Below are 22,223 nucleotides of genomic sequence, written 5' to 3' on the forward strand. Positions count from 1 at the left end.
CGCCCGCGCCCCCACCTGTACGCGCCCCCACCCCACCCCACCTCCCACCTGTACGCGCCACTGTCCACATTAGCCTCCGACCAGCCGCCCACGCCGTCCGCCACGCCCAAGGCCGACACGCTCTTGGACGGCAGCGCCCCCGGCGAGGCGCCGCCGGGCGGCGCGGCGCCGTTGGTGACTGTGCCGCTGGCGGGCGTCAGCACAAACCAGGCGTCCTCGGTGCCCTTGTCGCCCTGGGGGGTTGCGGTGGCATGGTGGGTTGACATGGGGCTTGGCATGCGGTTCACATGGGGGTTGACATGGGACTGGACGTAAGGAGAGGGCGGTGTGAGGGTGTACGTAAGAGGTTGACTCAATAGGTCGACGCCAACAGGAGCAGCCCGTCGGAAATCTCCCAATTACTCCTGGGCCGACTCCATGGGTAGGTCCATCTGCTCCGCACCTTGCCAAGCCGAGGAATGACGTAGCCCGCAGCTGCCAGTCGCATCGTGCGCCCCGCCAGCGACGGCATGGGCTCAGCCGCCGCCTCGCCCGCGCCTCCCGCCGCCGTCACACCTGCCGCCCCGGCGTCGCGCGCGGCCTTGCTGTTGCTACTGCCGCCGCTGCCAACCCTGCCGCCGCCACTGGCGCTGCTGCTGCTGCTGTTGCTGCTGCTGCTGCCGGCGCTTGCGCGCTGTACAATGGATTGCGTGATGGCAGCAATCTCGGCACCCAGGTCAGTTTCTGACACGAACGCGCTGCCGGCGCCGCCGCTGGCGCTGCCGAGCTGTGCACCGGCGCCGCGGCGCCCGCCGCCAGCTGCCGCCTTGCCGTTGCCGCCGGTGCTGCTGCCGCCCACCGCCTTGCCGGCAGCAGAAGCAGCTGCGTCAGGCGCGGCAGCGGTGGTGGCACTGGAGGCGGCGGCGGTGGAGGCTGAGGTTGAGGGCGCGGTGGCGTCGTCGTCGTCGGAGGAAGGCATGGTCTTAGGCCGGCCCCACTCGGAGATGGGAGACACGTCGAAGCCTGCGTTTGATTGGGCGACATTGCTGGATGGTAAGCTAGGTGTGCTGTAGACTATACCATGTCTTTGAAAGGCGGCTGCATGCGCGGCGTGTCACATTCACACACACGGGCACGCAAAATCCCACGAACACATACACACACGAGTGCAAGTGGTGTCCACATAAGCAAACCTACTGCGGGGCTTCTCGCGAGGCGCCGGGTCCGCCGCGGCGGCACGCTTAGCAGCCGCAGCAGCGCCGGCCGCTGCCGCCATGGCCGCCGCAGCCGCGGACGGCCCAGACGGCTGTTGCTGCTGTTGCTGCTGCTGCTGCTGTGTTGGCACCTTCCCCTTGTCCTGCTTTGGCGGAGCCGCCTGCTGCTGCGGCTTCAAAACCGACTTGACAATGGGTGGCGGCTGGGTCGCCGCCGCGGCCGCGGCCTTGGGTGGCACGGGCGCGGGCTTCGGCTTTTCCGCAGCTGATGCTGAGGTGGCGGCGGCGGTGCCTGCCCGTGGCGGATCCGGAGGCGGCGAGGATGTGGACGGCGGCGCAGGAGCGGGCGGCTGCCATTTCCGCTGCCGCCACGGCGACTGCGAAGTCATTGCCGGCTTCGCGGGCGCGGCCGGCGGTGAGGTGGTGCTGGCAGGGCCGGGCGTGGAGGCGGTGGTGGCGGTGGGCGCAGGGCCGGCCGTGGGGCTCGGCCGCGGCGATGGCGGGGGCAGCGACCAGGGCGAGGGCGGAACCATGACGGAGGCAGGTGCCGCGGGCACTGAAGAGGTGGGAGGCGGCTGCGCCGGCTCCCCAACAGGGCGCAGCTCCGACTCCGGCTCCGGAGCTGTCGTCGCCACCCTGGCCTGCACTGCCGCCGCGGCCCTGCGCCTCGCCTCCTCCGCCGCCGCCTCAGCCTCCTCCTGCACCTCCTCCACCCGCGCCTCCTCCGCCTCTGCACCCAAAGCAGCAGCTTCAACTTCCTCCTCCTCCTCCTCCTGCTGCTCGGGCGAGGAGTCGGTGGAGAACCCCGCCCGCCGCTCCCGCTCCAGCTGCGCCGCCCGCAGCGCTGTGCGCCAGTCGTAGGTGCGCTGCTCGCCGTCCTCCTCCTCCTCCTCCGCAGCCGGATCCTTTGGTTCCTCCATGTCGTCCGCCTCCACAGAGCTGCGCTTGCCGCGGTCACGAGGCGCGGCCGCCGCCGGGACCGCCGCTGCGGCCGTCGGCGGCTGCAGCTCCACCCCGTACTCCTTTATCACAGCAGCGTCCTCATCCCTAGGCTCCACGGGTTCATTGGAAGGGTGGGGCGCTTGCTGCCATGCCGGCGGTTGCGGCTGTGCAGCCGGCTGCGGGATGCGCTTGGGGAGCTCTTGCACGGGCTGCGTAGGCGGCGGCAGCGGCGGCACAGCGGACCGCGCCACCAGACGGCCCCACACGCCCATCATGCCGGCCGCTGCCTCGTCGGCCGCCGCCCCCGACCCAGCCCCCAAGCCGCGCTGCTCGCCCCCGCCGGCCCGCGCATCCGCCTCGCCGTCGCCGTCGCCGTCGCTGTCCCGAGACGATGTTGCATCCTCGCGGGCGCTCAGGATGCGCGCCCACACCGACAGCTGCACCGGGCCGTCGCTGCCGCCCGCGGCGCCGCCGGTGCTGGCGGCGTTGGCGCCAGCGCCACTGATGTTGGCGGCGCTTGTACTGGCGCTGGCGGCGGCGCCGCTGCTGATGAAGCCGTTGCTGACGAAGACGCCGCTACTAGCCGCGGCGCCCGATGCGCTGGCACCGGAGCTTGAGCTGGTGCCGGCTGCAATCGGCGCCGGCTCCGGTGAGGTTCGAGGCGGCGGCAGCTGAGCAGGTGGCGGCGGCCCCGGCGGCAGCCGGATGGGCGGCGGCGGCCCGGGCCGCAGCGAGGGAGCCTTGCCGCTGACGCCAGGGCCGGCCTGCGGCTGCTGCTGCGAAGGTGCGGGCGGCAGCGGCCAGGAGTACGGCCTCGCCGGGGCATCCCACGGGCTCGGCCCGCCTGGCTCGCCGCTGCTGCTGCTGGGAGGCTGCGGTTGCCGAGGCGAAGACGAGGACGGCTCCGATGAGGGCGGGCCGCCCCACTCCCGTTCAAGGGTCACCTTGCTGCCACCAAAGTGCGTGGGCCAGCCCTGGCGCACAGGCGTCAGCGGCTCCGCAGGCGGCGCAGGCGGCGCGCCAGCAGAGGCCGTTGCTGCGCTGCTGGCACTGCTGCTGGTGCTGGTGTTGCTGCTGCCGCTCTCCTTCGCCGTGGTGATGAACTCAGCGGGTGCCTGCATCATGGGGTTGCGCGGTGTGCCATTCACCGCCTGCGACTGCGACTTTTGCTGTTGCTGCGCATCAGGCTTGTAGCCCGGCCGCAGCGGGATGTGCTGCAGCGGCGGCTGCGCTGGAGGCATCCGCAGCGCGCGGCCGGCGTCAGGGCCCCGCGGGGAGGGCGTCCGAACGGTGCTGCTGCTACTGCCACCGCCGCTGCTACTGCTGCTACTACTGCTGCTGCTACTGCCGGTCGGCGGCCTCGCGCTGACGACAATGTTGTTCTCCACGGGCTGAGCCGCCTGGGGCCTGGACCCCGGGGCCTGCTGCTGCGGCGGCTGCGGCTGCGGCGGCTGCCTCTGCCCTGGCAGGACGACGGGCGCTATGAGCGCGGCTCGGTTGGCGGCGGCCGAGGCGGCGGCTGTGGCGGCCGCGTACATGCGCTCGCGCTTCTGTGTGTGTGTGGGGGGGGAGGGGATGCCCGGTGGCGTGTCACGTCAAGACAGCGCCTGGGTTCTGCATCATGCTGCCAAAATGCTGTTATGCTCTAGTGAGCGTCACGTCGCGGTGCCTGGCCGCCAGTGCGTGTGGGGCCTTTGTCTTGTCCCCTTTCGTCGCCCGCATTTCTCATTGCGTCTCCGCTGATTTGGAGTCGCGAACGCGGGCCCCTATTGCCCATGCACCACTGCTTCACTGAGGTGCGCACACGACGCCTTTTTTGCATTGCACATACACACACACACATACACACACACGTACACACGTGCACACAATCCCTCACCTGCAACGTGTTCTGCAGCTGCATCACCTGAGAGCTCAGCTGCTGCACCTCGCGCGCCTGCAGGGGGGCACAGCGGGCGCGGGAGCGAGGAGCCGGAGGCCAACTTGCGACGCCACGCACATAAGGCAAGCAGTCCCTCGCGTCACGGCACAGCAGCATGGGCCGCATCCCCCGTCAGGAGACGCAAGCCCTACCAAAATACTGGTACATGGCCATGGGACCTGCTTCTGCCGGCACGCAGCACCCAGCACGCGCGGGACAGCTGCCACCTCAACATCCAGTCAGACGCTCTAAGCAACCAAGCCCGATGCAGCAGTACAAACAGAGAGCCGACGCGCCCGCTCCCTCCCTCCCTCCCTCCCTCCCGCCCTCACCGCGCCCGCGCTCTGCTGCGCCGCCGCCTGCCTGGAGCTCTCGGCCGCGCGCCGCAGCGCCGCCACCGCCGACTGCGCCGCCGACAGCTCCGACCGCAGCGAGTCCAGCTCCGACAGCTGCTGCCGGACCTGCGGGGTGGGGGCACGGGGTGGGGGGGTTGCAAGGTTGAAACATTGGGGAGGGGTAGCAGAGTGGGCAGCAGGGGATGCAGGGTGGGGGAGGGGTAGCCGTCCATGCCAGATGGAATGGTGGGCAGGAGGTGGGCCAACAGCAGCCAGGCCACCTTGACACGTGCGGAAGTGCGTCGCGCCTGGCGCCCCACAGCACGCAGCAACCGGAGCGCTTGATGCCAGGTCGTGTCGTGTTTTGCGCCACGCCGGAGGGCCACAGGTCGTTCCCCGACACACCCCTCCAGCGCTCCTGCCCAACGGCGCCGTACAGTGCGTGACGTGCACGACTGATGCCGGGCTGGTGCACCCATTGCACGCACGCACACACCGACACACACGCACACACACACGCACACACCTGCGCCGCGGCGCTGCTAGCCTGCTGCGCCGCGCGCTCCTTCTCCGCCGCTGCCTCCTGCAGCGAGCGCGCGAACGCGTCCATCTGGCCCCGCCAGGAGCTCTCCATCACGCGGACCTGTGCGCGGCAGGTGTGTATGTGTGTGTGTGTGTGTGGGGGGGGGTTACATTCATGATGATTAAGAAGTGAAGAGGGGGGGGTCAGAGCATGGGCACGCGCCGGTGAGCATGGGCGCAGTCGGTGCACTTGGAACGGGAGGACGCCACGCCAAGTGCGAGAGTGCGACTGTGCGAGGGCGCAAGGGCGCAAGGGTGCAATGGCCTGAAACGGCAAACGCGCGTTCCCATTCCCAGTGACCACCAATCAGCCTTTCGATAACCTGCTGCCGCCCCGCCCCCGTCTTCGCGTCTCTGTCTTGGGCCCGAGGAGACAACACCCCCCCCCAGTAATCATGAATTGTAAACCTCCCCCCCCCCCACACACACACACATACACACACACACGCACACGGCGGCACCCACCTGGTGGGACACGGCCTCCTGCACCGCCCGCAGCTCCCGCTGCTGCGACTCCTTGCTCTCCGCCAGCCGCGCGTTCAGCTGGGCCTGCGGGGGGGGGGGGGGGCAGCGGCGCCGCTTAACGCGGTTTAGACACGACGCTTTGAAGGTCACAGCTGAAGGACTGAGCAACAGGCCAATCTGCCTTTAGACCACAACAGCATCGGCTGATTACCGCCGGCACCTTCCGCGCTCAGCTCACTGCAGCACAGCTGCACTGCACCCGCCAAGCCATTACTCCTCCCTTCCCAGCGTTTACCCCCAGCCACAGCAAGCAAGCCCCACCCTGTGCTCCGCTAGTTCAGCTTGGTTTGGTTTAGTTTGGGCCGGTATTTACAACGTCCCCGCCGCCGCACCTGCAGCTGTGCCTCGCGCGCCGCCGCCGCCTGCTGCAGCTCCTGCTCCCGCTCCCGCAGCAGCTGCCGCACCCGCACCTGCACCGCCCTGCGCAGCGCTGCCTGGCTGGCGCCGGGGCCGCCCGCGGCGGAGGCGGCGGCGGCCTGCGTGCGTGTGTGTGAGCGGATGGCGGAATTGCAGGACGTGTGGGCGCAAGACAGGGCGCAACGAACATCGCTTACACATCGTCCTCCGTCTCTTCCCTTGCGCCCTTCAATTTGCACGCACACACGCCGAAGACCCGCACATTCCTCCCTCCCGCGCTTCCTTCCGTTCTTTTGGGCGCTTACGGTATCCAAAATACACATGGCAGGTACTCAGCCTGCCCGCCTTCTCTTTCCTTCCACATTCAAACACACTCTCTATCTCTTTTTTCACATGCGCGCGCCCGCCCAAACCCCCCAAACCCCAGTGATCCCGAACACACCCACACGACCCACCTGGCCGCTGGCGGTGCGTTCCTGCTCGCTGTCCCGCTGCGCCGCCTGCGCCGCCGCCTCCAGCAGGTTGGCCCGCTGCTCCAGCAGACCACGCAGCTCCGACTCGCGGTCCTGTGGGGGTTAACGTTGAACCAATCCCGTAAGGAAACAGTCCTGTGGGGGGTGCCCGTTGGAGGTTATGTGCCCGGGCCCAACGATAAAGACTCATCATCATACGGACGGGAGTAGCGGTTCATGTGGAGAAAGGAGTGATCATATTATAAGTAGGCAGTGCAGGCGCCCAGTGGGAACACGGGGGGGGGGCGCGTGGATGAGGGGCGTGCGCGGGATGCGTGGGTGAGGTGCGTGGGGTGCGGTGCAGGCGGGGGGTTCCATGGTGAAGGTGGCGCATGGGTACGAGATTGGCAGGTGCAGGAGATTGGCGGGTACAAAACACTTCCGGCTGCGCTCATTGAATGGAGCCCAGCAGTGGCGTCTACCAACCCGCGTCGCAGCCCTTGCCCCCACACCCCCACGGCCTCGCGCTCGCAACCGCACAGGCAACACGTGTCGCGCCACGCCGCCCCACACGCGCCCGCTTGCCCCCCCCCCCCGCGCATCGACCACGCGCGGCTGCCGCTGGTGCTGGCCGCTGGACTTCACGGACATCGGTAACAATTACGTGACATCTGTACCATTGCTCCTGGCTACGCCCTCTCGTCTTATTTAACATGCATGGAACCCCCGCCGCCCGCGCACCTGCACCTCTGCCCGCACGGCTCGCTCCCGGCTGCGGGCGTCTGCTGCCATTACCAGTCGGTACAGCGAGCCCAGCTCCGAGCTGAACTGGTCCAGCTGCTGGGAGGCGCGCAGCGCACCCTGTGTGTGGGGAGGCGAGGGCAAAGGCGGGTGTGATTGGTGTGGAGCATGGAATGGAGTGGAGAGGAGCAGGGGGTGGAGTGGGGTGGCGTGGGGTGGGGTGGCGTGGGGCGGCTGAGCAGGAGCACGTCATTGGTGGACGATGCCACTATCAACGCCGCTGCATTGCATCTCTGCACCCCCACTGCATTCCCCACTCCCACACATCCACACACCCACACACCCACACCGGCTGGCGCTAAGATGCACTGACGGACATGCAGCCGCACCGTGTCGTCGCGCGCGGCCTGCCGCGCCGCCAGCACCTGGCGGCACTTGGCGGCGGCGCCCTCCAGCTCCTGCGCCCGCGCCACCAGCGCAGGCCCCAGCCGCGCCACCGCCGCCGACTGCAGCTCCGCCAGCTCGCGCTGCAGCGACTCCAGCTGCTGCCGGAGCACCTGCTCGCGAGCCTCCAGGCTGTGCAGCGCCTGTGTGTGTGTGTGTGTGTGTGTGTGTGTTAAAAAAAAACGAAACGAAAGCCCGCCCAGACGACGCCGGAGTTACTTACGGATACCTACCAATTTACCGAGCGTCGCGTGGTTGCCGTCACCCAGGTAGTCATACTTACCCGCGATAAGCCTGTAACCCCACGGGCGACCATTCGGCCTGACCCCGCGATGCACCTGTATGCGTCCATGCTCCGCACCCTGGGCGCGCTAAACAACGTTTACCCAGCACGCCTAATTCCCGTATTCCCGCCCGCTGGTCGTAGTCGAGCTCACCTATAAGCATGGGAATGGAAAGGCATTGGGCGGCAGCACAGAAGTGTCACGGACATGTGAAATGGCAGCGGTGGAAGAGGGCGGCGTGCAGCAAGCGTGTGTGTGTAAGGGGGGAAGCGTGTAGGGGCTGTTGCACGCGTGGGGGAACGTGTGGGGGCAATGTGGTCCCCGAGAGCATAACAGCATAACGGTATATACACAGCAGAATTAATGAGAGAGAGGGAAGGAAAGGTACATAGCATCTAGCCAAGGCCGACGGGCGGTGTTAGCCACGCACCTGTTGGGTCTGCACCTGGGCCGGCGAGGGCGGCGCCTGCCGCTGCGGCGGCCTGCTGCCGCCGGCGCCGCTGCCGCCCATGACGGAGCGGCGCAGGTCGTCCTGCAGCCGCGGCGAGGGAGTGGAGGGCACCAGGGGGGGGGGGTTCCATGCATGTTAAATAACTCCAGGGGGGGCAGGAGGCCCTGGAGGTGGGGGGCGGCGGGGGGGTGCAGTGCTGAGGGCGCCGCGGGCGTTGCGCTGCCAGCAGTACTCGGGGCGGCCAATTGGGACAGTGGGCGGGAGCCAATAGAAGGGAGGCGGTGCAGCACACGGCACCCGCTGCACCGGCTTGACCTCGTGATGTGCGTACCGCGCACCGTGTGCGAGCCTCGCTCCCCTAAGCACCTCCCTCGTGTCGCCCGACCAACCCGGAACCCGACGCCGCCTCGCCCAGCCCCAGCTACGCCTTCACTTCTAAAATAATCATGCATGTAACCCCACCCACCTCGAGCGCCTGCACCCACTCCTCGCTGAGCAGTCCGTCCAGCTGCTGCTTCACCGCCGCCAGCGCCTCCCGCGCCGCCAGCGCCTCGCCGCGCGCCTCCCCCAGCGACACCTCCAGACTGGAGCGCAGCTCAGACACCTCCGCCACGCGCCGGGCAGAGGCCTGCTCCGCCCGGATGCGCGCGTCCTGTGTATGCATACGTGTGTGTATGTGTGTATACGTGTGTGTATGTGTGTTTGTTGGAGAAGGGTGGCTTGGAACTGGTTTTGGCTACACTCCCCGCCCCATCTTCGCATCTTTGCATTCTCGTGCCTCTTGTTTCTAATTGTGAATGGTTGAAACATTCCCCAACAACAAGAAACATACACGCACACATACACACACACGCACACACACACACATACACACACACACACGCACACACACACACACACACACACACACACGGTGTGGCCCGCCCCACCTCGAGCTGCTCCTTGAGCGCCGACACCTCCAGCGCCTGCGACTCGGCGCGCTGACGGGCAGCCTCCGCAAATGACGCCGCCTGTGGACGTGCGGACCGTTCAGCGGCAGGCCCCACGCCAAAGCCGGACACGAGCAGCCGCCCCTCAGCACCCCTCTCTACCCCTCCGTCGGCTCTTTTCATCGGCAAAACCTCCCAAAGCAACACGCACGCACCTGCTTGGCGCTCTCCTGGAGCTGGGCGTTGAGCCGCGCCACGTCCACGTCTCGGTCCGACTGCAGCAGCGACAGCTGGGCGGGGCGGGGAGGAGGAGCAGGGAGGAGTAGGAGGAGGATTGGCGCAGGTGGGCTTGTCAGGCGGGATTGCAGGCGTGCCCCTACGCCCCCTACCATTGCCCCCATACCTCCCCCACCAACCCACCCGCTCTGGCGCCAGCGGTCAGGCGACGCCTGGCCGCCTCAGGCGCTCTCCGGCCTCCTCTCCGCCCTCCACCCTCCGCTCCCCAGCCCTCCCAGTCCGCTGCCACCCCCCGCCAGCCGCCCACCTGCTGCTTGAGCCGCGCCGTCTCCGCCGCGTCCTGCTCGCCCGCCTCCGCCGCTGCCTTGAGCGCCCCCCGCAGCCGGGCCACCTCGGCGTCACGGGCCTGAAGCATGGCGTCCATCTGGAGGGGGGGAGGGGGGTAGCCATGAATGGGAGGGCGGCAAGCGGCGCAGCAGGCCGCAGAGAAGCGGTGTGAGAGTGGATGAGGGGTCCGGTTGCTTCCGCCATTCCCAGTAAGCAGTGCCCAGTAAGCAATTCCCAGTAAGCAATCCCCCAAGCAAGGGTCCTGGGTCCAGGTTTCTCTGGATTACTGGCAGCTTACCCACACCCCGCCCCGCACCCCGCCACGCACCTGCTCCGCCGCCGCCTTGCTCTGCTCCAGCACCTCCTGCAGCTCCGCCTCGCTCTCGCGCAGCGCCGCCAGCTGGCTCTCGCGCTCCGCCAGGCAGCCCTGCAGCCGCGCCAGCTGGAGCGCGTCCTCGTCAGCTGCCGCCTCCAGCTGCGGGGTGGAGGGGTGGAGGGCGTGGAGGTTGTGGAGGGCGGTGAGCTCTCACTCAGAAACATGGGCCGGAGCGGGGCACATGCATACATTACTTTCTAGGCCTCTTCCCACCGCACCCGACCCCACCGCGATTTCAATTGGGTCTCGTTACTCCTCACATACCACCCACCTCCCGAATGCGGTCGCGCGCCGCCTCCGCCGCCCGGCCCGCCGCGGCCGCCCTCTCCCGCATCTCTTCCTCCAGCTCGCCCACCCGCAGCGCCAGCGCCGCGTTCTGTTTGGCCAGCCGAGCCACCCGCGCCTCCAGGTCCGCGGAGCGGCGCAGCGCCTGTGTGTGAGGATGTTAGAGAGCACAAGGGAAGAAACACGCCGGACGGTGTGTGGGAACTTCGAGGCCGCGTGGCTGCACCAACACCACACCGCCTCACCGCCTCATCGGGCTTCACGCCTTTTGTGCATCACCAGTACCCACAAACACACAGACACAAACGCACATAAACACACACACTTCGTTTTGTTGGTTTCTTAACACACAAACACACACACACACACACACACACACACACACACACACACACACACACACACACACACACACACACACACACACGGGCACACGCCCTTTCCTGCCAGCCGAGTCAGCCCGACCCAGCGTCTCTACAACCGCCGCCCGCCATGCGCCCCATGCAGTCGGGCGCTATTTGCAGCCGCGCGGCCCCAGACTCCTTCCCTTTCACGGGCATAGTTAGTGGGTGGGCTTTGGGATGCGTGTTAGGACATTAGATAGCTTGCTTGCTGCACGCCGCCCTCTTCCACCGCTGCCATTTCACATGTCCGTGCCACTTCTGTGCTGCCGCCCAATGCCTTTCCATTCCCATGCTTATAGGTGAGCTCGACTACGACCAGCGGGCGGGAATACGGGAATTAGGCGTGCTGGGTAAACGTTGTTTAGCGCGCCCAGGGTGCGGAGCATGGACGCATACAGGTGCATCGCGGGGTCAGGCCGAATGGTCGCCCGTGGGGTTACAGGCTTATCGCGGGTAAGTATGACTACCTGGGTGACGACAACCACGCGACGCTCGGTAAATTGGTAGGTATCCGTAAGTAACTCCGGCGTCGTCTGGGCGGGCTTTCGTTTCGTTTTTTAACACACACACACACACACACACACACACACACACACACACACACACACACACACACACACACACACACACACGCCGGACCCACCAGTGACAGTTTGCCCTGTGTGTCCACCAGCTCCGTCTTCAGGCCAGCGATGCGGCTCTGTCGTGTTGTGTCGTGACAGAACAGGACATGACAGGACAGGGAGGCGTGAGGACAGCAGGTGACGGATTGGCCCTCAGGCAGACGGGCAAGCAGACGGGCAGGCCGGCCGGCAGGCAGGCCCCCTTCCAAGTGCCCGGCATTGAAGCTGGAGCCTCGCCCCAGACGCAAGCAGCTGTGTGGCCCCCACACACCATGCATGCGGTCCCTTGCATGTACATACACACACACACGTTCACCTGCAGGGCCTTACCTGCAGGGCCTTACGCTCCTCCTCGGACTTCGCCAGTTCCGCCCGACCAGCCTCCACTTCCCCTGCACTCACGCACACGTCAAGGGCAACACCGGCAAACACACGTTCAGGCTCTAGGCATGCACGACTGGGGTGGATGACAGACGAAAACCAAGGTAGTCGTGGTACCGCTTGCAGCATGAGCAGTAGAGCCCCAAGCAGTTGGTCGGCCGGTCGTTGCGGTGCATGTGTGCCGCACGCACCTGTCAGCTGGTTGTTCCGCTCCTCCTCGCGCTTCAGCCGCTCCCGCAGCGCGCTGACCATCGCCTCCAGCAGCTCGGCCTTGCGTTGGGATTCCTGCAAAGGAAAAATAAATACAGGCATTGCAGACCAGTCGTGACTTTGGCCGTACTGGTGAGGGTGAGTGGGTCGAAGCCAGGAGTCCATCGCATGCGCGCGCAGCAGCCTCGAACCCATGAGCCTGTGCCTGTGCCTGTGCCGCCGCCCCCACTGTACCGCAATCCCTTACGCATCGGCGCTCGACGGACTGGGCATGGCGAAGGCTATACCCCACATCGCCCACGCTCTCCTCCTCGCTCTATTGCATTGGGTTTGGTTTAGTATGGGCTGGTATCTACAACCCCCCCCGAAAGGAGACCCCCGACCCCTCGGTCGATGTCACTCTCACTAGGAGAGCCAAGTTAGGTCGTCAGAGCCCCAGCAATGGAGCCGGGAATTAGGGCGCCGGGCTTGGGACTCACGGCATACGTCTGGGTTCGGGTGGGCGAGCGCCGGAGGCCTTTTCGGGATTTGCCAAGGGACGATGGGATTCTCGCTCGGGTGATTTCCATTGACGGCGTTGATCGCTCTACGCGCATGCGGGAGCTATCCACGCCAGGTCATTTCGCTGAGCTCCGAGCTCGGTGGAATGGTCCTTTCCGGGATTTGCCGAGGACGATGGTGGGATCCTCGCCTCCGGCTACTTACATTGACGGCGTTGATGGCCCTGCAGCGCACGCGGGGGCTATCAACATAGGGCCGTTTCGCTGTACTCCGGGCTCGGGAGCGGTAGGGAGCAGTTGAGCGCGCGCGGTCGGGGAGGGAATGGGTGGGCTCCCGCCGGTGGCATTCGGGCTTCGCCTGGGACTTTGCTCGGGTACGCGTGGGGTGAGTGCGGACGAAGGGTTGGGGTGGGTGGGGATGCGGTGGGGATGAGGGGGGTGGGGTTTGCTTGGGGATGGGCGATGCGGGGGTGGGTGGGTGGGTGCATGGGTTTGGGGGGTGGGGGTGGGGTGGGTGTGCGATGGGACAGTGGGGGTGGGGTGGGGGTGGGGGTTGGAGTGGCGTCTGCGACGGCACGCGCCCGGCATCACGTTCTTCTACAAGGCCCTACATCCCGACCCGTCTCCGCCACCCAGGCTCTGCCGTGTGTCTCGGGTTGCTGTTGTCTCCTCCCTCTGTGTACCTGTGCCCATATTACCCCGTCCCGTCCCGCTCTCCCTAGCGCCTACAGGCTCCGGATGCCCTCTCCTGCGTGAGGGCACCCGGATTGGCAGGGCTGTGGGGAGCCGTCCGCGGCCCGCACCCTGCCTCTCCCCTAACCACCCCCCTCCCCCTGTCCCTGTGCCCCCTGGCCCTCGTGTGGCCCCATGCCGATGCGTGCTTGCCTCTATTTAATTGCCCGCTGCCTGTTTTTCCCCTCTCTCTTGCCACCCAGGCTCATGCACATAGAATACGGTTGCCTTTTTCGCTCGCGCGCCTTTCCGCTCACACCGTTTGCCTTTTCCCTTTTTGCACATGCGAACGTCCCGCCCTGGCGCTGGTCTCCTCCTCGGCGCCCGGGCTCCCTTGATGTCTTCTAGGTGGGTATTCAACGTGTGCCTAGTCTGCATTGCTAGATAGAACGTGCGTGCGTGTGTTTGAGCCTGGGTGGCAATTTCGAAGGCGGCTACCGTCAGCACCGCCCACACGCGCAAGACCGAAGAGCTCATCGCCTTCTTTCTACCGGTTTGCGGGATGTTTTGCTGGGAACCTGGGAACTCGGTGCTTTTCGGGAATGGGGACCATTGTCGCGTGCCACTCCGTTGTCAAGCATCGCCCACGCTCTCCTCCTCGCTCTATTGCATTGGGTTTGGTTTAGTATGGGCTGGTATCTACAACCCCACCCCTCACCTTGAGCTGCTCCCTGGCGCCCTCCACCTGCGTGCTGGCGTCCTGCTGCGCCCGCACCAACTCCGCCTCCAGGTCTCGCAGCTCGGCCTCGAGCTGGGCCTCCAGCTGCAGCGCGGCCTGCGGCGAGGAGCGTTTGACCATGAGTTTGAAAAAAAGAATGGCTGCGGCGAGGGGGGTTCCGGGAGGGGCGGGGCTGACGGCAGGTGCGGTGGTGGCCAGAGGCAGGGTGCGGACACGGTGGGGTCGCAGGTTGCGTCCGCGTCCGTGCAAGGAGGGCTGTGCAAGGAGGAGCACATGTTACTGGCTGAGATGATGGCCCAGAAGGTAATAGGCGAAGCTTGGAGGCATGCGCGACTGTAGAAAAACCCCAACGTGAAGCCGACGGGGGGCCTATGCGCTGACCGGCACGCTTCGGATTGTCGTCCAGGTCTACCCCAGTCAACTGGGCCAGCTCCCGGTGTGAATACCCATGACGCTGCGATCCTATACCCGCATGGCCCACCAGGAGCGAGCGCTCCTCCTCCTCCGAAGACACATCGTCGCGTGTCGCGCGAAGCAACCACAGGGCGACACGCGGATTCCTGCAGAAGCATACATCTACTTACCACGAGCCAAAGTGATTCAGCAACCTAAAGGAAGCCTACAGTGACGTCCTAAATTAGGACGAGAACTCTTGATTGTATGCCGCTTGACTCGGCTGACATTGCGCAGGTTCCAGACAATACCCCACAATTGATAACGCGCTCAGAATGACGTGCAACTTGATGGAAAAAGAGAAACGAACAGGAGGGCGCCCTCTCAGACAGCCAAGCTCGCGCTTTTGGCAGGCTTGCTGTCTAAGCCCAACACCACGTAGATGTGGCATTCCGTAATTCAAAACCTCGACATGCAAGCTCTTACCTGTACGCGCCAAACTTTGCGCCATGGCAAGTTTGCGGGTGTCGACGCACTGTCGCCACTACTCCTCGAGGGCGCGCAGTAGCCCCTAGGGACCCAGTAGCATACGCAAACCTCATCTAAGCTAAAGCCAACCGTAAGCTTGCACACGAATTTCAAACATTTGTTGACAGTTCCATGTCCGGTGTCCAACCGTGTTTGTTAGTGTCCACAGTTGACTAGTACTAAAGATAAGGCTTATAATGTAAACGACTAAGTAGGTACTGGGCAGCCCCCAACTCCCAAGTCGGGCTGCAGACCCCATGTCGCCATGCAAACCACTTGACCCAGTCGACGCCTTGGTCGACGCCCGGAGCACTACAAGAGCCGCCCTACGATCAGAAAGCTGGAAAGCTGCTGGCCAACAGAACCGCCATACAGTAGTGTGCAGGTGGGAGTGGCGGGGGGCAACCTGAAGTGCCTCACGAACCGCTGCACTGGTCCCCACCAGTCCCCTACATTGCATTCATCACCCGTTGCCAACCTCACCCCGTCGCCATGGACCTCACCCCGTCGCCATGGAAAAGAAGTCGTTTACAGGACAGCGCGCAGATTCGCGGCTCAGCTGCGTGTGTTTCGACACCGTGCAGGTCCTTTCCCGGATCACCGCACGTTGCCTGCCACCCGCACACCCCCGATCCACGCTGGCACGCGTTTGCAAATCCAATGCCGTCTTAAAGCTCCCACACCCATGAAGTCAACCCCCGTGGCAACCACAGCCCTGGGAACCAGACATACCCCCACAAGCTCCTGTCGGCCGCAGGCGCAGACCGCCTCAAGCTGCAGGCTGCCACTGCCTCCTCCCCTGTCTCCTAGCGCATGCCAGCCACGCCCTCGAACACCACATGGCGCACACCACCATGAGGCCCCCCAGAGCCCCTGGCAACGTGTGACTGTGCAGGCTTCCGCCACGCTCAGCTAAAACCACTTCCATGGCCAGGTCACTTGAACAATCCGAAGCGGCGCACAGTATGCATGCATGTACTGGGCTGCCTGCAAAAGTCCATTCAATTGCCATCTACTACCCTTACTACTGCCCTTCTGCTCATGGGTGCCTGCGCGGTGCTCTCACTATGTTCCACCCCCAGCCATACCCACGGTGCCGGCCTTCCAACACAGCCCAACACCCAGCCCTGCACAGGCTACCGCCTTGGGACCTCTTGCCTGCCTCCAAGTGCTGCGGGATGACGCTGTTTCTAATCCCTGCCGTACACAGGCGCTTTCCTACACAGCCCTGACCTGGGCTTGCATGTTACCGTGGTCACCGAGCAGTGCACTTGGGCCTACCTAGAACAAGTTCACACGGCGCTGCCCAGAGACACGCGCACGAAGGCGCAATCTTTCAGCGCGCTATCGTGAAAACACTTAAGAATCACCACGTTGTCCATTTACACAAGCCGATCGTTCTGAGCCGGCAAGTCCCCCGGTTCGTGCGGGCACAACAGCCCAAAGCTCACAAGAAAGCAAAACACGCACACGCCGCGCACTGTGGCACATCTTTGCAACCTTCTCGACTTGCCGAAGACTTGCTGAAACTTAAGCGAGGGCTTCACCGGGGCCTCTCCTCCTTTTACTCCCAGTTGCAGCCCCGGCAGCCACCGCACGGCGCCTTGTAGCCCGAGCGCCAGGCGGCCCTTGCGCCTCATCAAGCAGTCTTGCCGGATGTGCAGGCCGTCGTAGCAGCTGCATTATAGCCCGTAGCTCTAGCCCGCGTCTATTGCAGACGCCTTGCAGACGAAAATCGGAGGTCCACCGTCATGGCCTCCACGTCCTTCAGAGTCCCCAGCGCGTGCCCGGCGGCAATAACACTACGCGAGTGCAGTAGCCACTCGAACCAAGGTCGCTCAGTATTGGCTTTGAGTCGTCGGCGCAGACTGCCCGAAAATCGCTGTGCTGGGCAGGCTGCGCCTGCGCTCCTTGAGTGCCCGCCTTTGGTGCAGGGCCAATTATCCCAGGCAGAATTGTTGCAGCAGCTGTCAACTTTGGAAACTTAAGGGACGGGGTGTTCTCCATTTTATCGCGAATTGGTAATTGGCCGACAGCCCGCAGTCCTAGCAAGATGTCTTATCACAAAGTCACGTTGTAAAAAGCGGTGTCCGTAATCGCATCAGACAGTGGCACACAGTGTTTAGTCGAATTCAAGGGCTGGATCGGCGAATATTTGGATTCAAAGGCCGCCAGACCCAAGGCCAGACCGCTCTTCGCAGTTCGCACCGCAGCCACCATTTCCGCGGCGCTCCTGGGCGGGCCAGGTGGGGCTGCAATGGCCGAGGCGCAGAACTGGTGGGGCCGTGGGGTTCGTTGGCAGGGAGAGCAGGGGAGGTCGGCCGGTGCAGGGCTTGCATCGTCCAGGGCGTTCCAGGGGTTGGCCACGTACGGTAGGCCGCCGTCGCTGGCGAGAGGGGCCCGAGTCGTTTCCTCGCCCACGGCATCCAGGGGCTCAATACTGCCTAGTTTTTTAGCGTGTGGGGTTGCTCCGCCTGGATTGATGTATCAAGCTGTGCGACTGCGGCAATTGACAGCAGCAGTGTCCATTGGCAGCCCAGAACTCTTATCACCCCGCCTCTGTAAACTCAGTAACTTCAGAATCCCCGAACTCAACCCCCCCCCCATACACGCACGTCGTAGCAGTGGGACGGTGACGTGGGGAGATATGTAGCCGGGCACTACAGTCATGACTGCACACACGGGTTGCATCTTCACACCAAGAGAAGCCATGGGCCCACGACTTCTCATCAGCGTCGATGCCTGGGCTGGGTGCAATTTGTTTCGCGGGACTCGACTATATCAGGCACTTGCTTGCTTCCCTTGCCATTTCCCATCGCACCAGGAGAAGCCACGGGCCCACGCCAACCTGCCCCAGTGGCCAGTGCCCTTCCCCTACCGCCTGCATCGAGCGCGGGCGCGGCATCTTCATTCGACCCGGCCAACGCCGAGACGGTGGCGGCGGGCCGCTTGGCGGGCGGCGCCGCCAGCGTCGAGCGCGGGCGCGGCATGTTCAACCCGGCCAACGCGGCCGGTGCCAGCGGTGGCGCTCGTCAGCTGGTCCAGCCACAGAGCTACCAACAATACCGTAACGACAGGTAACGAGATGCAGAAATGCTTAAAGGAACGGGGAGGAGTCCTACCTGTCAGTCCGATGGGCAGGGGCACTGGCATCGCGTGCCTTGTGAACACGGCTAGCACGCAGGAGCTAAATCGACGGGAAGGATGGGAACAGCAGGGTGAGGTTAGGTGGGGCGTGGTGGGGTGAGGTGGGGATGCGCATTTCATGATTCCATCCATCGCTACGGCGGAGTTCCTCTGCCCCCGGCCCTCACCCTTCTCGACTGCAGGCTTGGTACACGTGACGGTTCACGCGATGCTGTAACCGGTACTCTATCTGTTTCCGCTTCACACCCCTTGGCTGGTGCCCTGCTTCTACTCACCCCATGGTGCGCGGCTGCACGCTGCGATAAGGAGCGCACATTACACCAGACGGACCATCACATGCATTGCGCTCTGGGGCTGCTGTTGGCGAACCCATTCACAACAAAAGAATAGTCAGTGTTACTAGTGTGCCTGACATGCTAAGCAAAAGAAGAAATAAAGAAACGGTGTATAGGCACTGGCGCCTAGCACAGAAACCTGCACACGTACAGGGCCTGGCGCGGTGCGCTTTTCAACCCCACGCACCCGTGTCCTGCTGTAGCCCCGTTCGGGACTACTGCCTTGCTCACCAGGTAAAATGCACTTCACAGCACTCACACATATACACACGCGCACACACGCAGCAGCAGGCCAGCGCATGTGCAGATATAACGCTACCACCTTGCGTCGGGACACTCATGCATTGGCACATGGGCATAGCATAACACCTGGCACACACAATGAATATGTCGCGTGGGGGTTCTGCTGGACCATATGAAGTCATACGGGGTGCGGCGCCAAGTGCCTTGAACCTCAGGACTGGCAGCAATGGGGGGGCTTAACGCCATCTGCTTGCGCCTCGTGCATCATACATAGCGCCGTCCCTACTCTCGCGCATGCACACATACTCAACATACATGCGAACCTTGATTATCATATAGCCGGGTCACTCTTCGGGCCTTTTCCTTTGCACACTACTAGCATTAATCATGGACTACAGTTGCGGGTCGGCCTGGCTCACAGCCGTCGGTAGGGCTACAAATGCTGTAAAAGAAAGGGATAACCAAGGGGATACGTATGTAACGGCATGCCGAGTACTGGGGCCCACGCATCCTGTTGTGCAGCAGTGCTTCTCCACTGGTAGACGATCTGTCGGTGCTGTTTGTGGATGTCTCCAAATTGTGAAACTATGCAAGCAAAGAAACATGGCAGCTAGCGTGCTCACCAAACGCGCACACAAATAAGCGGCGGGAAGTTCGGGGCGGCATGGCATCACTAGGCAGCAGCACGTGTGCGTGCGGCGACCCACGTGAAGTGAAACAAGTTGAAAGCATGGTGGGCTTGCTTTTGTTGTTCGTTCATCACGGTCCTCAATGCATTAGACAAGGTTGAAGGAAGAGGGGCGGCGTCCAGAGCTCGTCTCTGGATGCTGGTGTAAGGATCTGCTCAGTAGCCGTACGACGACGGCGCGAAGCAGGTGGTGGTCTGCGTGAGGGGGTGGGGCAGGGCAAGGCAGATGGGGCATGGGTAAGCTGTGCGCCCGAAACACGCACGTGCGTGTGTCAGTTCATCAATCGCGCCTCAACACAGAAACACGCGAGCGCCTGTCTCCCTCCCTCCTTTCCTCCCTCCCCTGACTCGGAGCGAGTCCGTCCACTTGGGACCGGCCGAAACAACGGGTGCAAACAAGGCTGCCTGCCTGCACGAGCACGCGCCTACCCAGTGGCCACCCACACCCACACCCACACACGGAACACGCACCGACAGGTGGCAGGCCAGGTACACCACGTCTCCTGCTGCGCCGCTGCCGCCCACCGTCTCCGAGGCCGTGAAGGAGCCACCTGAGCCCACCGAGCCCACCGGAGGAGACACGCTATCCGGCTTGGGCCACTGGCCGGGAGCGCCTACGTTGGCGTTGGGTTGGGTTAGGGGTTGGGTCGGGGGATTGGGGGTGGCAGCGAGATGGCGGGTGGGATGGAATCGTACAGGGACGGGGCGGGTGAGGGATGGAGAGGAGGGGCGCCACGCGGGAGTGCGCGTGGGCACCGGGCACCGGTCAAATGCGTGCATGCGCATGTGACCAGGCGGAGGGGTTGCCTAAGCCCAGACGGTTGGAAAGGCACAGCGGCCTGCAACGCGCAGCCACCAACACATAAACACACCGTCAGCCCAGCCCCCCCACCCCCCACCCTCCCTCGGGCCCCTCCCATAAGTATTATCACTTGCAACTAACGCCTCTGTCTGTGCTCCGCTAGTTTAGCTTTATTGCATTGGGTTTGCATAGCTTGGGATGGTACTTACAACCCCCCTACCCACACACGTACACACACAGACACACGCACACACACACACACACACACACACACACACACACACCTGTGTCGATGATGTCAAAGGAGGCGTACAGATGCACCTCCTGCACGCTGGAGCTCAGCACAGTGCCCTGGGAGGTGGGGCTGCCCGCAGGCGGCAGCGCCACAGCGCAGCTGGCGGTCAGCACGCCGCCGGTGTTGGTGCTGCGAAGCAAACATGGTGGAAGAATGGCAGGGGCATTGGGGCATTGGGCTGCCTACTATGCGAATGGACATAGAAAGGGCATTTGCGCGCGGCGGTGCAACACACGCTCCGCGCTCCATCTCCGCCCCTTCAAGCCAGATTCTACCAGGGCCCCATGCCAGCATGTCAGGCAGGCAGGCATCACACCGCAGCTGCCGCCGCGCGCCATTTCACCGCCGCCATGCTTACCTCGCCCCGCCACCCCACCTCATCCTCTCCCTACATGCATACTCACACGCTGAGCGTCACGCCGCCGAAGAAGTAGCCCTTGCTTGCATCGTTCATGGCGCAGCCGGCGCACATGAAGAGACCGCTGGCGGCGGCCGCCAGGCTGGGAGGCGGTGGCGTCAGGGTGCTGTAGGTGGAGCCGGGCGGCGGCGCAGGCAGCGTGTAGTAGCCGCCCCACCTGCGGGCGCGTGGCAGGTGTTGTTGGGGTTCGTGAATGCGGAGGAAGCACGGTGTCATGTGCAATGCTCGTCTGTATACCAAGGCACAGTAGGATTGACGGAGGCAGAAGAGAAGCGTATGCTCATGCATCGGTGATGGTTGGCACAATCCTTGGGTTGGTAGCGCGACCGCCGCCGCAACCACACAACACGACGCACACCGCTGTAGCCACTGCTGATAGCAACAACAGCATGAGCACTAGCCGCAGCAAGCGCACCAGGGCCAACCCACTTGTTTGAATTTGACGCCAGCGTGATGGGGTACCAGGTGAGGTACAGGGAGCTCGACGGCACGCCGTTGTCGTACAGGGTCGCGGTGGTGCCCTGCGTGACCACGGTGGGACTCCCTGCAGCCGGCATGGGTACGGCGCACACACACACACACACACACACACACACACACACGCGCGCGCAACGCACGCACGGACACACACACACACACACACGTGGTCAGCGGCACGTCGGAAGGGTAGAGGAAGACCGCAGCCATGAAAGCATGAGTTGCAGTTTGTGTTGTGGGGTAGATGCTTGATTGTAAACGTATACACCTTCTTCCAAAAGGCTACCGACCTACCAGGCTGCGCCCAGGTGGTATCGTCCTTGCACTCAGGCTCCGGTGCCGGAGGCCGCGGCGAGGGCGGAGCAGGCGACGGCGGGCGGGGTGATGGGGGGCGCGGCGAGGGCGGAGCAGGCGACGGAGGGCTCCGAGGGTTGGGCGACGGAGGCGCAGGCGACGGCGGCTGCGGTGACGGAGGCCGCGGCGAGGGCGGAGCAGGCGACGGAGGGCTCCGAGGGTTGGGCGACGGAGGCGCAGGCGACGGCGGCTGCGGTGACGGAGGCCGCGGCGAGGGCGGAGCAGGCGACGGAGGGCTCCGAGGGTTGGGCGACGGAGGCGCAGGCGACGGCGGCTGCGGTGACGGAGGCCGCGGCGAGGGCGGAGCAGGCGACGGAGGGCTCCGAGGGTTGGGCGACGGAGGCGCAGGCGACGGAGGCTGCGGTGACGGAGGCCGCGGCGAGGGCGGAGCAGGCGACGGAGGGCTCCGAGGGTTGGGCGACGGAGGCGCAGGCGACGGCGGCTGCGGTGACGGAGGCCGCGGCGAGGGCGGAGCAGGCGACGGAGGGCTCCGAGGGTTGGGCGACGGAGGCGCAGGCGACGGGGGCTGGGGCGAAGGCGGGCGCGGCGACGGAGGCCGGGGCGATGGAGGCGCAGGCGACGGCGGCGCAGGCGAAGGCGGAGCAGGCGGCCGAGGGGACGGCGGCGCAGGCG

At 64.6% G+C, this 22,223-nt stretch overlaps 3 protein-coding genes across 3 annotated transcripts in view; all 3 read right to left on the reverse strand.

Annotated features, from left to right (window-relative positions):
• The window catches only part of CHLRE_01g010250v5 (uncharacterized protein), an 18,624-nt gene extending 3,613 nt beyond the window's left edge, over positions 1-15,011 (reverse strand). Inside the window, exons 1-24 of the mRNA XM_043058284.1 lie at positions 14,790-15,011; positions 14,392-14,470; positions 13,890-14,006; positions 11,981-12,074; positions 11,739-11,800; positions 11,429-11,485; positions 10,368-10,526; positions 10,049-10,195; positions 9,701-9,817; positions 9,372-9,446; positions 9,157-9,237; positions 8,694-8,879; positions 8,207-8,308; positions 7,438-7,635; positions 7,049-7,168; positions 6,311-6,421; positions 5,831-5,974; positions 5,439-5,522; positions 4,918-5,034; positions 4,389-4,517; positions 4,015-4,071; positions 1,177-3,685; positions 443-1,002; positions 49-233 (exon numbers count right to left, since the gene is read on the reverse strand). Of these exons, the coding sequence (XP_042928198.1) occupies positions 49-233; positions 443-1,002; positions 1,177-3,685; positions 4,015-4,071; positions 4,389-4,517; positions 4,918-5,034; positions 5,439-5,522; positions 5,831-5,974; positions 6,311-6,421; positions 7,049-7,168; positions 7,438-7,635; positions 8,207-8,308; positions 8,694-8,879; positions 9,157-9,237; positions 9,372-9,446; positions 9,701-9,817; positions 10,049-10,195; positions 10,368-10,526; positions 11,429-11,485; positions 11,739-11,800; positions 11,981-12,074; positions 13,890-14,006; positions 14,392-14,470; positions 14,790-14,905 (5,606 nt within the window). The 5' untranslated portion in view covers positions 14,906-15,011. The remainder of the gene's footprint in view (positions 1-48; positions 234-442; positions 1,003-1,176; positions 3,686-4,014; positions 4,072-4,388; positions 4,518-4,917; positions 5,035-5,438; positions 5,523-5,830; positions 5,975-6,310; positions 6,422-7,048; positions 7,169-7,437; positions 7,636-8,206; positions 8,309-8,693; positions 8,880-9,156; positions 9,238-9,371; positions 9,447-9,700; positions 9,818-10,048; positions 10,196-10,367; positions 10,527-11,428; positions 11,486-11,738; positions 11,801-11,980; positions 12,075-13,889; positions 14,007-14,391; positions 14,471-14,789) is intronic.
• Positions 15,012-15,347: 336 nt separating this feature from the next.
• Positions 15,348-16,925, reverse strand: CHLRE_01g010296v5 (uncharacterized protein). The gene has a single exon (XM_043058285.1). It carries the CDS (start codon positions 16,836-16,838, stop codon positions 16,599-16,601), a length of 240 nt encoding a protein of 79 aa, XP_042928199.1. The 5' UTR covers positions 16,839-16,925; the 3' UTR covers positions 15,348-16,598.
• Positions 16,926-18,281: 1,356 nt separating this feature from the next.
• CHLRE_01g010300v5 (uncharacterized protein) lies at positions 18,282-21,641 on the reverse strand. The gene is made up of 6 exons (XM_043058286.1): positions 21,401-21,641; positions 21,189-21,303; positions 20,746-20,916; positions 20,331-20,470; positions 19,716-19,858; positions 18,282-19,439 (listed from the first exon to the last, which is right to left on the reverse strand). Exons 1-6 carry the CDS (start codon positions 21,444-21,446, stop codon positions 19,401-19,403), a joined length of 654 nt encoding a protein of 217 aa, XP_042928200.1. The 5' UTR covers positions 21,447-21,641; the 3' UTR covers positions 18,282-19,400.
• Between the last annotated feature and the right edge of the window lie 582 nt (positions 21,642-22,223).

Source organism: Chlamydomonas reinhardtii, chromosome 1 (genome assembly GCF_000002595.2).
Source record: "Chlamydomonas reinhardtii strain CC-503 cw92 mt+ chromosome 1, whole genome shotgun sequence".
Classification (NCBI taxonomy): Eukaryota; Viridiplantae; Chlorophyta; class Chlorophyceae; order Chlamydomonadales; family Chlamydomonadaceae; genus Chlamydomonas; species Chlamydomonas reinhardtii.